Consider the following 13085-nt stretch of genomic DNA (forward strand, 5'->3'; position numbering starts at 1 on the left):
TTCAGTCAGATGTGGGATGAGCATTTACAACATCTGGAAGAATTATTTACTCGATTGGAAGAAGCTAATTTGGTGGTGAACTTAGTTAAAAGTGAATTTGCAAAAGCGCAAGTTAAGTATCTAGGCCACACTGTTGGACATAGTAAGGTGGCTCCGAGAGATGTGAAAGTCAAGGCTATCATGGATTTCCCTGAGCTGAAATGATTTCTGTTGATACGAGGAATTTGGATCTATTATGTTAATGCATGAATCTGGTATTATAACTGTAAGTTTATAGAGAAGTATAGGAGATAGTAGAAGATGGGTTAATAAAAATAATGCCATATTTTTAAATTATGATGGTTAATTTTTTAATGAGCGGGAGGATGTCAGGAAGATATAATAATGTTATTGGAATTTATTGTAAAATTATGGTGTTTTGTGTGTTAATTGGGTTAAAGGCAGCTTGTCTGAAGGCTTTGATGTGTTAGAAGATGAGTTAGGTTTGAAATGTTAAGTAGGTAAACATGGGGGAAGCTTAGAATGTAAGGTGTAAAAGAACATTTGCATTTTGAAATAAAGCAGACTAGATTGTTTTCAAAGGAGGGGTAAAATGTGTCACCTAGCCAGGTGAAGTTCAGAAACGGTGGGCTGAATTTTCCCAGAATTGCACTAAGTACGGTAGCGGGTGGGTAAAATGGAGTCCTACCCGCTAATGAAAATGGCAGGTTTTCACATCATGTCTCCCTGAGCCCGCCTCATTATATATTCACTCCCACGAAACACGCTGTTTCCATGGCAGGCGGGCTCTCATTCACCTGCTCACCATCACCCCGCTGTTGCATCACGCTAGCCGCCATCTTTAAAAGGCAGATGCCAGCAAAGCACTCATCGCCACCAGCTCACCACCGCTGGCTGGGAGACGTGGCCAGCAAAGGAAAAAAGACTGCAAATCCCCGCGACACCCCCCCCCCCCCCCCCCAACGACGAGCCCCTCGAGCGACTGCTGGACGCCATGGAGCCCTGCCGGGGGATGTTCTTTACCCTGTGCTGGCCGCAGGGTGGGTATCAATGTCACCAACCCGGCTTGGGAGGTGGTGGCAGCGGTGGTCAGCGCCAACACCCTTCATGAGAGGACATCCACCTGGTGCCGCAAAAGGATGAATGAACTCCTCTGTTCCGCCTGGGTAAGTCATTCTTTTCATCACTGCCTACTCTCTCACTCACAAACCCATCACACACTCGCAAGGCCCACCCTCCTTGCCAGTGCAAGGGACATCACACTTTTTCACACTCTTCCATGCACACCATCATTGTCCTCATCCCATTCATGGGACCACTCACCACCCACACAGGCCAGGCATACTCTGACCTGCAGGCGTCCTGTTACACATTCTCCATCTCTATCCATGCAGGACAAACTGGCTCACAACAGGAGGGAAAGGTCATAGACAGGTGGAGGGATGCCGGAACTCTCAGTTCTGGCAGAATTTGAAAACACAGCCATATGCAGCCGGCCAGCAATGACCAGGACTGGTCGTGTGCTGATGGTGAAGACGGCGCTGCTCTTCCAAGCGAGAATCCAGCAGTGTAACATCCATCAGATAACTATCACCTTGAGTGATGTGTCCTCTTTCACAGGCCACTGCTATGTACTAATTATCTCCCCTTGCTTTCGCAGGCACATCTGGGAAGCAGCAGATGGACTCCACAACCCAGAGCCTCTAAGCAAGCCCCGAAGAAACCTCCGAAGAGGAATCTGAAGGCACCCTCCCTGAAGTCCTGTCACAGCGCTCACCCACACCCTCCACCAGCGCAGAGACACACACCTCGGTGGGACCTAGCTTTACAGTAGCCGTGGGACCACAATCTGGTGAACACGTCGCACTTTCTGATCCACAGCAGGCAGAGGCCGGGACTTCCCAGGTCCCCAACACTCGGAGGACTGCTGGAGGCCAGGACGTTATGGAGTCCAAGTCACGAGCCTCTGGACTCTCATGTTGCTGAAGCTGCAAAGGCAAGCTCGGGAACATAGGACGGGATGGTCGCTGCACTCCTCAGATTGCAAGGCACAATGGAGGAGCCCGAACATCTTCTGATGAGCAGTGTTCTTGTCACTCAGATGTGAAACCATTCTGCACAAGACAAAAGGCAGGTGTCTCGGTCCAGGGCCTCTTCCCTGTGCTCTGTGCAGCCTTCAGACCACAGTGATGGTCCCTCCTCACACTCCCTGGAAACATTACTGATGCCTGCACCTTGGCAGTGCTGGTCCTTGCTGCCAGAATGTAGTGAGCAGGTGCCACAGAGCTCTCTCATACTGTGTTCTCTCAGCATCTTTTAAGGTGGCGCTGGCCCCCATCACACAGCGATGCTGTGCACCAGCTCCTGAAAGGCTGAGGTGCTGAAGGTGGACAAGGCATCAGATGGATATAAAGTTTCACCGCTGCATCTCTGAGATGGCCCTGATCATGGAGCGCAAGAGCTGCCCTTGGCCAGACGGGAGTCAAACGTTCACAACTGCGATGCGAGGGTCTACAGGGACAGCTCACTGCATGTCGCCGTCGTCATCCTTCACAAATATGGTAGCTGCGAGGGCCTCTCGAGTGTGTCTGCCTCGTCTAGCCAATGCGAGAGCCTCATCCCCATCATCATCACTACCGAGGTCCCCCTCACCCTCATTCCCACCGGTGTTGTCCTCTTTGGAGGAGACATGCAGCTCCTCCATCTCCTCAGCCAACTCCTCACCCCGTTGCAGCGCCAGGTTGTAAAGGGTGCAGCAGACAACGACGATGCGTGACATCCTGTGCAGACTGTTTTGCAGGGCTCCACCAGATTGGCCCAGGCACCAGAACCGCATCTTCAGCATCCCGATGGTCTGCTCCACCAAGTTGCGAGCTGCAGCATGAACCTCATTATAGCGTCGCTCTGCTGCAGTCTGAGGCCGCTGCAAGGGTGTCATCAGCCATGGCCTCTGGGGGTAGCCCTTGTCCCTAAGGAGCCAACCCTACCCCTTCTGTGGACCCTGGAAGACTACAGAGATCTGCGAGCGACTTGGGATGTAGGCGTTGTGCACACTCCCTGGAAACCGTGCGCATACCTGCAGGATGTGTTTCTGGTGGCCGCATACCAGCTGCACATTCAGCGAGTGGAAGCCCTTGTGGTTGAGTGGTTGATGAAGTCCACCGAGTGTAGTGATGGAGACCTGAGCGCCATGTGAGTGCAGTCAATCGCACCCTGCACCTGTGGGAATCCTGAGATCAGGGCCAATCCAATGGCCCTTGTGTCCCGGTCCCGGGTGAAATGCACAAAGCTGTTGCCATGGAGAAGCTGGTATCATGGATGCACTTATGGGTGGCGGATTGTGAAATCCCACAGAGGTCACCTGTGGAGCTCCGACAGGAGCCACTGGCATAGAAATTGAGCGGCACGGTCACTTTCACAGCCACTGGCAATTGATGCCCTCCATGTCCCCTTGGCACCAAGTCCTGCAGTAAGTGGCATATGTGAGCCACCAGCTCCCTAGATATGCGCAGTCATCAGCGACACTGGTTCTCAGTCATCTGCCGGAATGGCAATCGGCATCTATAGGCCGTGGGTGTCGCTAGGCACCGACCAGCCATGGCTCACTGTCGCTCCTGGGCAGTGTGTGTGGGAGCCCCTACTGCCCCTTCAGGGAGGTTGCTGCTCCTGCCTTTGCATAGCCAGCAGCCACGGTCGCTCTCTCCTCCGTCTTCAATGGTCTCTGTGGGCCATCAGGTATACGGCTAGATCACCAGGATCCATGATCCTGACGTGGTCCTCCTGCAGCATGAAAGAGAGAGAGATGTGGCTATCATGTCTGTACTTAACACCTTCCCTGGCCCTGTATGACTGGCCCTTAATGCTTCCTGAAGAGAGCTGGTCATCTCACAGATGGTCAGAGATGAGTGCGCTGCATGGCTGTGCTGTCAGCCTGCAACACGGGGGACACTGGCCCAAACCAGTATGCTAAGATTGGAAGGGGCTGTGAGCACCTCGAGCAGTGACTGCTACATGGCCAGTGTTGGCGAGGAGATTGTCCAACGTGTGCAGTCCAACTGCTCCGCGGTCCAATAAAGTGGTGGCGGACTCGAAGTCTGTGCCGGGGATGCGGCAAGATATGGAGCACTTGTTGGCCCTTTGGTGCCTCCGCAATGCTTGCATGGGCAGGCAGGCGAGGAGCCTGACCCCCAATCATATCACTGTGGCTGTGCCTGACCTGTCTTTGCTAAGGCATGGTCAGTTTATACAGGTGTCCCTAGCGCGTGGCCATTTCCCTCGATTATTCTGCCCCCCACCTTGATTGCCTGTGCACCAGATGCAGCGTCAGAGCAGACCCTCCCCCTCACCTCCAACTCAGCTGTCGCCTCCGAGGCCGCCCAGCACATGCCCCCAAACAACCTCCACCCCCTCAGCAGTCTCCTGCGGGGCCAGGCATCAGTTTCCCTTGGCACCCCGAGGCCTTCTAAACAACAGGTGAGCTGTGGAGAACGCTGCTGCCCACTCACCTCAGTTCCCCCAAAGTGAATGCCGCCAAGTGCATGTTGCCTGCGTGTTGTTGTGAAACACGTCAACGTGCTTTCCTGCCGATGTGGATGGACGATACTGCGGAGCTCCAAGAGCCTGGCGGGATAGCCTTTTAATTATATGCTCATGTATTACAATTAGCTGACCGCTGACAGGAAACGTGGCCTGCCGATGGCGGGTTGAGCGGAAGATTGTGACCTACCATTACGCTGTCGTGAAGTGGGTCCTGCCATATTTTTCGTGCATGCCACCTATCACACCCACCACCAGCGGGCTCAGAAAATTCTGCCCAGTGTGTTTATTTTTCTCATTACCAGTAAAATTGGTACTGAAATTTTTATAATCATTGAGGTTAAGAACATAAGGAATAGAAGCAAGAGTAGGCCATTCAGCCCTGCCATTTAATAAGATCATGGCTGATCTGCCCCAGACCTCAACTCTTTTTTTTTTGCGAGCTCCTCATAACCCTCAATTCCTCTATTTCAAAAATCTGTCTACCTCTTTTTAAATCTTTCAGTGATCTAGCTTCCACAACTCTCTGGGGTAAAGTCCAAAGACATAGTGAAACAATGGGAATTTGCATTCAATGGGGAAAATATGTATATAAAGGAGAGAATGCTATGTGCAAAGGCAGACATTTTAAGATCTAACGTGTGGGGAAAGCTTTCAGCATTTACGCCTCGAGCTGCTGTCTACAGCGAACTGAAGTTAAGAAAACTCGCTTTGAATTGGATTGTTCAGGGTATTATGTTTCTTTGCCTGGGCCTTTTAAAATCTGTGTGTCCTGCTTTTGCCTTTTTGCAGGTGTATCTTGGAGTCAGATTCATTTGGGGATTTAGAAGTTATTGTAGTAATTTGTAGACATAAGTGCTTAAAATCATTTCTCTTATTAATAAATGTTTAATCTAGTTTTGTGAAAACCTATAAGGCTCAGTGGCCTTATTCCCACTGAATTCAAAACCTGAATTTCAAAACATACAAATTGCAAAAATAGTTGTGGCAGTTGTTCCAAGTTTCTGTCTGGGGTTTGAGCAATTCAGCATTTACCATCGGTTGTGCCATAACATTGGGACAATAATGAATCCAACCACTTGCACCATCCTGCACTGATCAGCAACAGTATCTGCCAGAATGTGCTAAATGGTTTTCTTTATAGTTGTTTCAAAATTGGTGCTCAAAATGTTAAGTGTGCTGACTTTTGGGACATTTCAAGCAACTATATCCAGTTGTTCAGACCAATTCAAATTCTAATTAGTGATGTGTCTGTCACTGAGTGTTGTGATGATGCCAAATGAAACTGACAAAGTAGCTGAGACAGTTCAAAGTTAGTTGGATTGTCACTATCGTCACTCTGGCATGTGATGAATTTCCCAGAAAACTTTGGCTTTGGATCGGAGTGGGCTGAACTCTGGCCTTAGGGCAATAACTCAGTTGCTGCAAATTCCCGGCTAGTGTGCTGTGTCCATTGAATGATAAGAGGGACCGTAGATTATTTTCTTTACAGCTCCCAATTGATTAATGAATTGACTGATTATTTGCATTTACAGGATCTTAGTCATGTGGCATCTGGAGAGTCAGTTGATGAGGACATTCCACCTCCTTCAGTCTCATTACCAAAGTTAGCAGCACTGCTAAGAGTTTTCAGCACTGTGGTGAGAAGCATTGGAGAACGTTTCAGCCCAATTAGAGGACCTCCAATCACTGAGGCTTATGTGACAGATGTAAGAAAATGCATTTAAACATTTTTGTACCAAAATGTTTAGTTTTCCCCTTAGTAAGGTTGTAAGGATAAGCCCAGCAATTACAGACAGTCAGTTTAACTTCAGTGATGGGGAAGCTTCTAGAGACAATTATTTGGGATAGAATTAGTAGTTACATGGAAAAATGTTAATTGATTAGGAAGAGCCAGCATGGATTTCTAAAGGGAAAATCATTTTTAACTAACTTGCTGGAGTGTTTTGAAGAGATGACAGAGAGGGTTGATGAGGGTAATGTTGTTGATGTGGTATGCATGGACTTTTGAGCATCTTGCTTAAACTGTGTTTCTCTTTTAACCTAGGTCCTCCTGAGGGTTGTGAATTGTGTAACCACAGCCAAACAAGTTTTCTTTTCTGAGGCAGTATTGACAGCCGCAAATGAATGTGTGTGTGTTCTACTGGGTAGTATGGACTCTGATATAGCCAAGCATTGTGAAATTACCATTACTTATGGGTTGGATCAACTGGACAGTTGTCAGATGTTTGGTGCTGAGTATATCATCTCTGTCTTAAACCTGTTGACTCTGGTGAGTCTGCTTACATTTTTGAGGATTTAAATTTTTGTACCAATTATGTGATTATTTATTGTTCCAAAAAAATTCCTCTTGGATCAGTGCCTTTGGATTCTATAACAAGAAAAGGAATTTGCATTTATATAAGCACTTTTCATGAATTCAGGACATCCCAAGTAGTGCACAGTTAATGAAGTACTTTTGAAGTGTCGCCACTATTGTAGGAAAGCTCAAGCACAACTGTGACCCACAAAAAGTGAAGAGAATAAGCCAAATAATCTGATTTTAATGATTTTGGTTAAGAGGTAACTTTTGGCCTTGCTTTTCAAATGAAACTATCTATGGGATCTTTCACATCCACCTGAGAGGGCAGAGGGGCCTTCAGTTTAACATCTCATCTGAGAGATGGCACCAAGATGTCAAACTTGGTTCACGTAACCTAGAAGTGTCAGCCCAGAATTTGTGCTCAAGTTTGTGGAGTAGGTCCTGAACCCACACTCAGGCAAGAGTGCTGCCATTGAGCCAAGGATGACACCTATAATGGCATTAAATTCCTACCATTTAATTTCATTATCCTATGTACTGTCATAATTTTTAAAAAAAAGTTTTGTTTTCCAGATTGTGGAACAAATAAATACAAAATTGCCAGCATCATTTGTTGAAAAATTGTTTTCACCACATTCTAAGTTACTTCAGCTCCGTTTTCACAGGGAAAAAGAGGTAAGACCACGGACAGATGTGAGTTGAATGTAAGATCGCAAGATCCTATTCTGGTAGAAATGAGCATTTCATATAGTATGTTGAAATTCTATGAACATGTGAAAATAAAATTAATTATTCAGTATCTGCTATTTATACTTGTATAGTTTCCTCCTTTGCAGGTAATTTTGAAGATGGCTTTTACTGGAAGTTTCTAAATTAATTTTAAATTGGAATATATCCAAGAGTATAGGAAAATCTTTTAAAGGATCGCTATATGCTGAGAATTTTTTTTCACTCTCTTTGAGGATCATCAAAGGATGCGATATGTAGGAATGAAAATTTGGTTCTGTTCAAGTAGAATGGGATGTTGTACATGAGGCAAAGCATCTGTTTTTACCGTTGGCCTTTACAATGAAACCGTGAAGTTGGGGCCATAATTCGTTAATGTCATTATAGAGAGAAGATGCTTAGTAGTATCCAGAATTTCTGTAGGTAGTAAACTGATGTATTTGAGTTAAAATAAAGATCAGTATTGAGCATGGTAGAGATAAGATAAATGTGTCATTTGCGAATATTTTACCAACTGCTTTTAAGTGGTTTATACCGTGATCTGGTAATCTTGTACAGCAAAATAACCGAGTGATTGGTATAGAAAATTTCAATTCCTAACCTTCCCCTCCCTCCCTAACAGCACTGTGGGTGTATCTACACCACATTGCCTGCAGCGGTTCAAGAAGGCAGCTCACTGCCAGCTTCTCAAGGGCAATTGGGGATGGGTAATAAATGCTGGCCTTGCAAGCGATGTCCACATCCCATGGAAGAATATAAACAAAAAACTACAGATGCTGGAAATCCAAAACAAAACCAGAAATACCTGGAAAAACTCAGCAGGTCTGGCAGCATCGGCGGAGAAGAACAAAGTTGACGTTTCAAGTCCTCATGACCCTTCAACAGAACTGTTTAACTTCTGTTGAAGGGTCATGAGGACTCAAAACCTCAACTGTGCTCTTCTCCGTCGATGCTGTCAGACCTGCTGAGCTTTTCCAGGTATTTCTGTTTTTCCCGTGGAAGAATATTTTTTAAAAGAACTTAAATGCTAATGCACCTATTTATTTTGGTTAATGTATGAATTATTTAAATATCCTTTCAAACTACAAAGTATTGTGCTGTTCTTTCAATGCTTAGGTAACTGACTGCTTTGAAGTTATATTATAATCATGAAAGGATGAGCTGTTATATCATTAAATAAAGTGTTTTGTGGTGATTACAAATTTAAATTTGTTTTAAAATGTTTCTGAACTGGAAAACCTCAATTGTAATATAGGAGTAGATGAGCATAATCTGTATTGGTATCATTGATTCCTTATGACCTGCATTTGAACAGAAAGCAGAGTCCTTATTTGTTCTGAATACTGTTTAGATCTTTCTCAGAGTGGTTTATGATGCTGTAATGCACTTCTAATCTGCTAAAGAAAAAGCTCTCAAAATTACAAAATTATGTTGACTGTCAAAAAAGGAGTTAATTTTCTCATTTCTCTCGCTGTGCTGCTGTTATTTGGCAGACTCCCTGTTTACATGTGTAACTGGGAGTTCCAATTAAACCGTGGCTGCCTGGTGAGAAACTGAAGAAATTCACCCTCATTGACTCAGCAGCTTGCCAGCTTTGTGTTGCTGCAAACTACATTGCTGCAGCATGGATTGGATCCTAGTGGAATAAATTTCTGTTCCGAGCATTGTACCAATCAGAACCTTTTTTACTGCTTCTGCCTGGATATTTTTTTATTCAATATTTTTGATGAGATGCTCAATTTAAGCTTTTTTGCCTAAATGGTACTTGCCAATATGGCTCTAATGTTGCAAAATAAGTTAAACTATTGTATAACAGTTATATTTTATATAACTCTGTCTACCCTTTCCTACTCAGGTTGTTTCAGCAGCACAATTTGTATATCAAGCTGTGCTAAGCCTGAAGAATATTCCTGTGTTAGAGACTGCCTACAAACTTATCTTGGGGGAAATGACCTGTGCACTTAACAGTCACCTTCAAGGTCTGACTCTTCCTCTGGTCTGTTCAGAGATACAGCATGAAGCTTTCAGGGACAGAACATTCAATGAGGAAAATGCGGAGTTTGTAATACTATTTGACTTAAGTGCCCTTACTACAATTGGAAATGCAAAAAATTCCTTGATTGGTGTAAGTATTGTGTTAATATGAAAAAGTTGAAGTAATTATATACTTGCTTGGCTCCTGGTAAAACAAAACTATTTCTGTGACTCAATCTTTTCCCAAACGTTCTTCACACCCACTCAGAAGCCCCTCTTTTTGAGAGGTTAAGCTGGAGATCACTGCCAGTCCAGGGTTACGTATAATGAGAGCATTGTGACAATTTGTTTTCAATGCAACGCTATTCAAATTATGAAGTTCCAAAAGTACATTTTATTAATTTCAAATTTTTTGCTGTTTATTGTGGGATAATTACACATTTAAGTTGCATGTGAATTGTTTTCAATAATGTTTTGTGCCTTTTCTTTACAGATGTGGGCTCTCTCTCCCACAGTGTTTGCCCTCCTCAGTGATAACCTTACAATTGTACATGCCAACCTTGCAGTTCATTATCCTGCCATCCAGTATGGAGTCCTGTACACTCTATATTCCCACTGTACAAGGTATGTTGAACTTTGGGTGTCTGTCCTTGCCAAATGGATGTAAATTCTTTGGATTGGCCTGTAAAGTCTCTGACCCCCATTCACCAAAATTAAAGGACGTTCTAACTACTGGAACTAGTTTCCATTTGAAAATTAATTGATGTTCTTGGGTGGCACAATAACCAAAGGCAATGTTTGAACTCAGTCTTTTTTCATTTATTTGGGAAAAAAATGACTAATGTTCACTTGATTTATCTAGTCCTCAATGCTTAATGTAAATTATTGTGTTCTTTGAGAATTAGTTTCAGCAAATTCTGTTGGGAGGTAGGGTTTAGCTTGACCTTCATTGTACTCTCAAACTGATGCATTATCACTCCATGTGAACAACAGTTTGAATTAGTGAAAGCGGTTGGGAAAGCTTTAATCAGTGTATTATAAGGTGCAAGAGTTGGCAGCATATTATGGGCATGAAGGAGCATTTTCTACATTGGACAAGTATCTCGAGTGTTCCAGAAGATTTGCATCTATGTATTTTATATTTTAATTAAATTCATAAATATATGTTGCGTTTAACAGTCTGAATTCAGTTGAATGTCAATTTTTCTTTGAAATTTTAGCGATATTGTGCAGCTTACTAAAATAGTTAATTCATTATTTGACTGTATTTGGAAAGAATTCTGTCATTTTTACGATACATATGCAAACAGTTCCAAATTGTGTAGAAATTGTTCATTCGGTTTTGTTTGCAGGCATGACCATTTCATATCCAGCAGTCTTAGTTCATCATCGCCTTCTCTGTTTGATGGTGCTGTTATCAGTACTGTCACAATGGCAACAAAAAAACACTTTTCCATCATACTGAATCTTTTAGGAACATTGCTCAGTAAGGATATTTTGAACCACGATGCAAGGTAAACCAGCTTTGCTTATTGCGTTTTACCAGTTGAACAAATAATTTTTATCTGAATTTTTTCATTATAAATTCTACATTGTATTTAAGAATTGTGTACTTGCTTTAATTTCTTTGAAAACCTATTTTGAATATCTCATTAGGAAATTATTACTAACCTGGGCATTAGAAGTAACCATTTTAATGAAGAAATCAGAAACTTATGCTCCCTTGTTTGCTATCCCATCATTTCACAAGTTCTGCAAAGGGCTGCTATCAAATGGTAAGATTTCTGTCAATGAATGACTTATTCTTCATTTTTTTAAGTGATGTCGGAGCTCTTACCCTGCTGCTTTTTTTTTTTAAAACAGCTGTTCATGAAGATGCTTCTATCTGCTTGCAAGCATGCAACAGCCTACAAATTGTTTCTACTTCTTTGCCAAATGACCTCTTACAAAGGTATAATTTTGAAATTTGAAAAGTCTTACCATTCGTTGCACTTTGATCTGCATATTATTTAGGAGCCGAACCTGAAACTTGCAACTTTAATAAAGTTAGTATTGGTTTTGTTACATAGGTGTGTTGATGTGTGCCGCATGCAGCTGGTCCACTGTGGAGTCCGTGTTAGGCAGGCTTTCGGGAAACTTCTGAAGACTATTCCTCTGGATGTTGCTTTAAGGTGTGCATGACCTTAAAAGAAGGATCTTTTAAACATCTCTTTTAATTATTGATTTGAATAGATTCTATTTGCTGATCTTAAGGTAGTTAGGCTGGTTAATATGCGAGTCGTTAAACTAAATGAATGTGTGTATGTGTATGAATTGGGTAATCCAGAAATTTTATATTCCAATTGTATCAGCAAAATGCCACTCAGTAAATTGGCATTGTTTGCTGCTTATGCAGCCTGGCTTTTTGTACCTTCTAAGCATTATAGCTGAAAGTCTGGACTTCTGTCATAAAATCCAATAAAGTTCAATCCAACCATCAAGTAGAAAAAAAAATAGCAAAAGCTTCTCTAAACTTTTTAGTTTGTTTAAAGTATTGCTGAAGTGGGATATGCATTGCTGAATGGAGCTAATAACTCATAACTCAGCCTTATTGAGTGATCTTCATAAACTAGTAAAAATGTTAGACTAAGTAGGACATACGACACAGAAACAGGCGATTCAGCCCAATGTCGGTGTTTATGTTCCACTCAAGCCTCTTTCCACTTTCTCATCTAATTCGATCATCGTAACCCTCTATTCCCTTTTCCCCCAAATGCTGGCCTAGCTTCCCCTTAAACGCATCTAGACTAATCACTTCAACCACATCCTGTGGTATCGAGTTCCACCTTCTCACTGCTGTTTGGAGGAAGAAGCTTCTTTGAATTCCTTATTTCATTTCTTGGTGCCTGTCTTATATTGATGGTGTCTAGTTATGCTTTATCTCCACAAGAGGAAGCATTCTCTCTGCATCTAATGTATCAGAACCTTTCATAATTTTAAAGAGGTCTATTCGGTCACTCAATCTTTTTTCAAGAGAAGAGGACCACCCCCACCCCCCCACAAACTGCCCAGCCCCACAATCCTTTCCTGATATTTATGCCCAGTCACTTCTCATATCACCCTTGTAAATCTTCTCTGCACCCTCTCCAGTGCCTCTAAACCCTTCTGATTATATGGCAACTGGAACAGCATGCAGTACTCTGGTGTGGTCTAATGAAGATGGTACAGGTTTAGTGTAACCTTCCTACTTTTCAATTCTGTCCCTCTAGAAATAAAGCCTGGTGCTTAGCTTGCTTTTTTTTATGGCCTTGCTGACCTGTGGCACAACTTTTAATGATTAATGTATTTATATCCTAGGATCTCTCTGTCCCTCTACCCCATCTAGACTTCCACCATCCCAGTAATGCAATGTGACTTCCCTATTCTTCCTACAAAAACGTACTACCCCTCATTTATCTGTGTTGAACTTCATTTGCCAATTATTTGGCTGTTAGTCATTTGGTAGTACAGAACTTTCAGAATTGCTGAAAAAAGTATTGCCATGGAGAATGCACCAGTTAATGATGAA

General features: G+C 43.2%; 1 protein-coding gene across 4 annotated transcripts in view; it reads left to right on the forward strand.

Annotated features, from left to right (window-relative positions):
- Positions 1–13085, forward strand: part of smg1 (SMG1 nonsense mediated mRNA decay associated PI3K related kinase) — a 162583-nt gene that overhangs the window by 53174 nt on the left and 96324 nt on the right. For all 4 annotated transcript variants that reach the window (XM_041205850.1, XM_041205853.1, XM_041205851.1 and 1 more), the window contains 9 exons: positions 6072–6245; positions 6584–6808; positions 7412–7513; positions 9420–9689; positions 10032–10162; positions 10891–11052; positions 11195–11313; positions 11402–11489; positions 11608–11709. In XM_041205850.1, the coding sequence (XP_041061784.1) occupies positions 6072–6245; positions 6584–6808; positions 7412–7513; positions 9420–9689; positions 10032–10162; positions 10891–11052; positions 11195–11313; positions 11402–11489; positions 11608–11709 (1373 nt within the window). The remainder of the gene's footprint in view (positions 1–6071; positions 6246–6583; positions 6809–7411; positions 7514–9419; positions 9690–10031; positions 10163–10890; positions 11053–11194; positions 11314–11401; positions 11490–11607; positions 11710–13085) is intronic.

The sequence above is a fragment of the Carcharodon carcharias genome, chromosome 15, assembly GCF_017639515.1.
Source record: "Carcharodon carcharias isolate sCarCar2 chromosome 15, sCarCar2.pri, whole genome shotgun sequence".
Classification (NCBI taxonomy): domain Eukaryota; kingdom Metazoa; phylum Chordata; class Chondrichthyes; order Lamniformes; family Lamnidae; genus Carcharodon; species Carcharodon carcharias.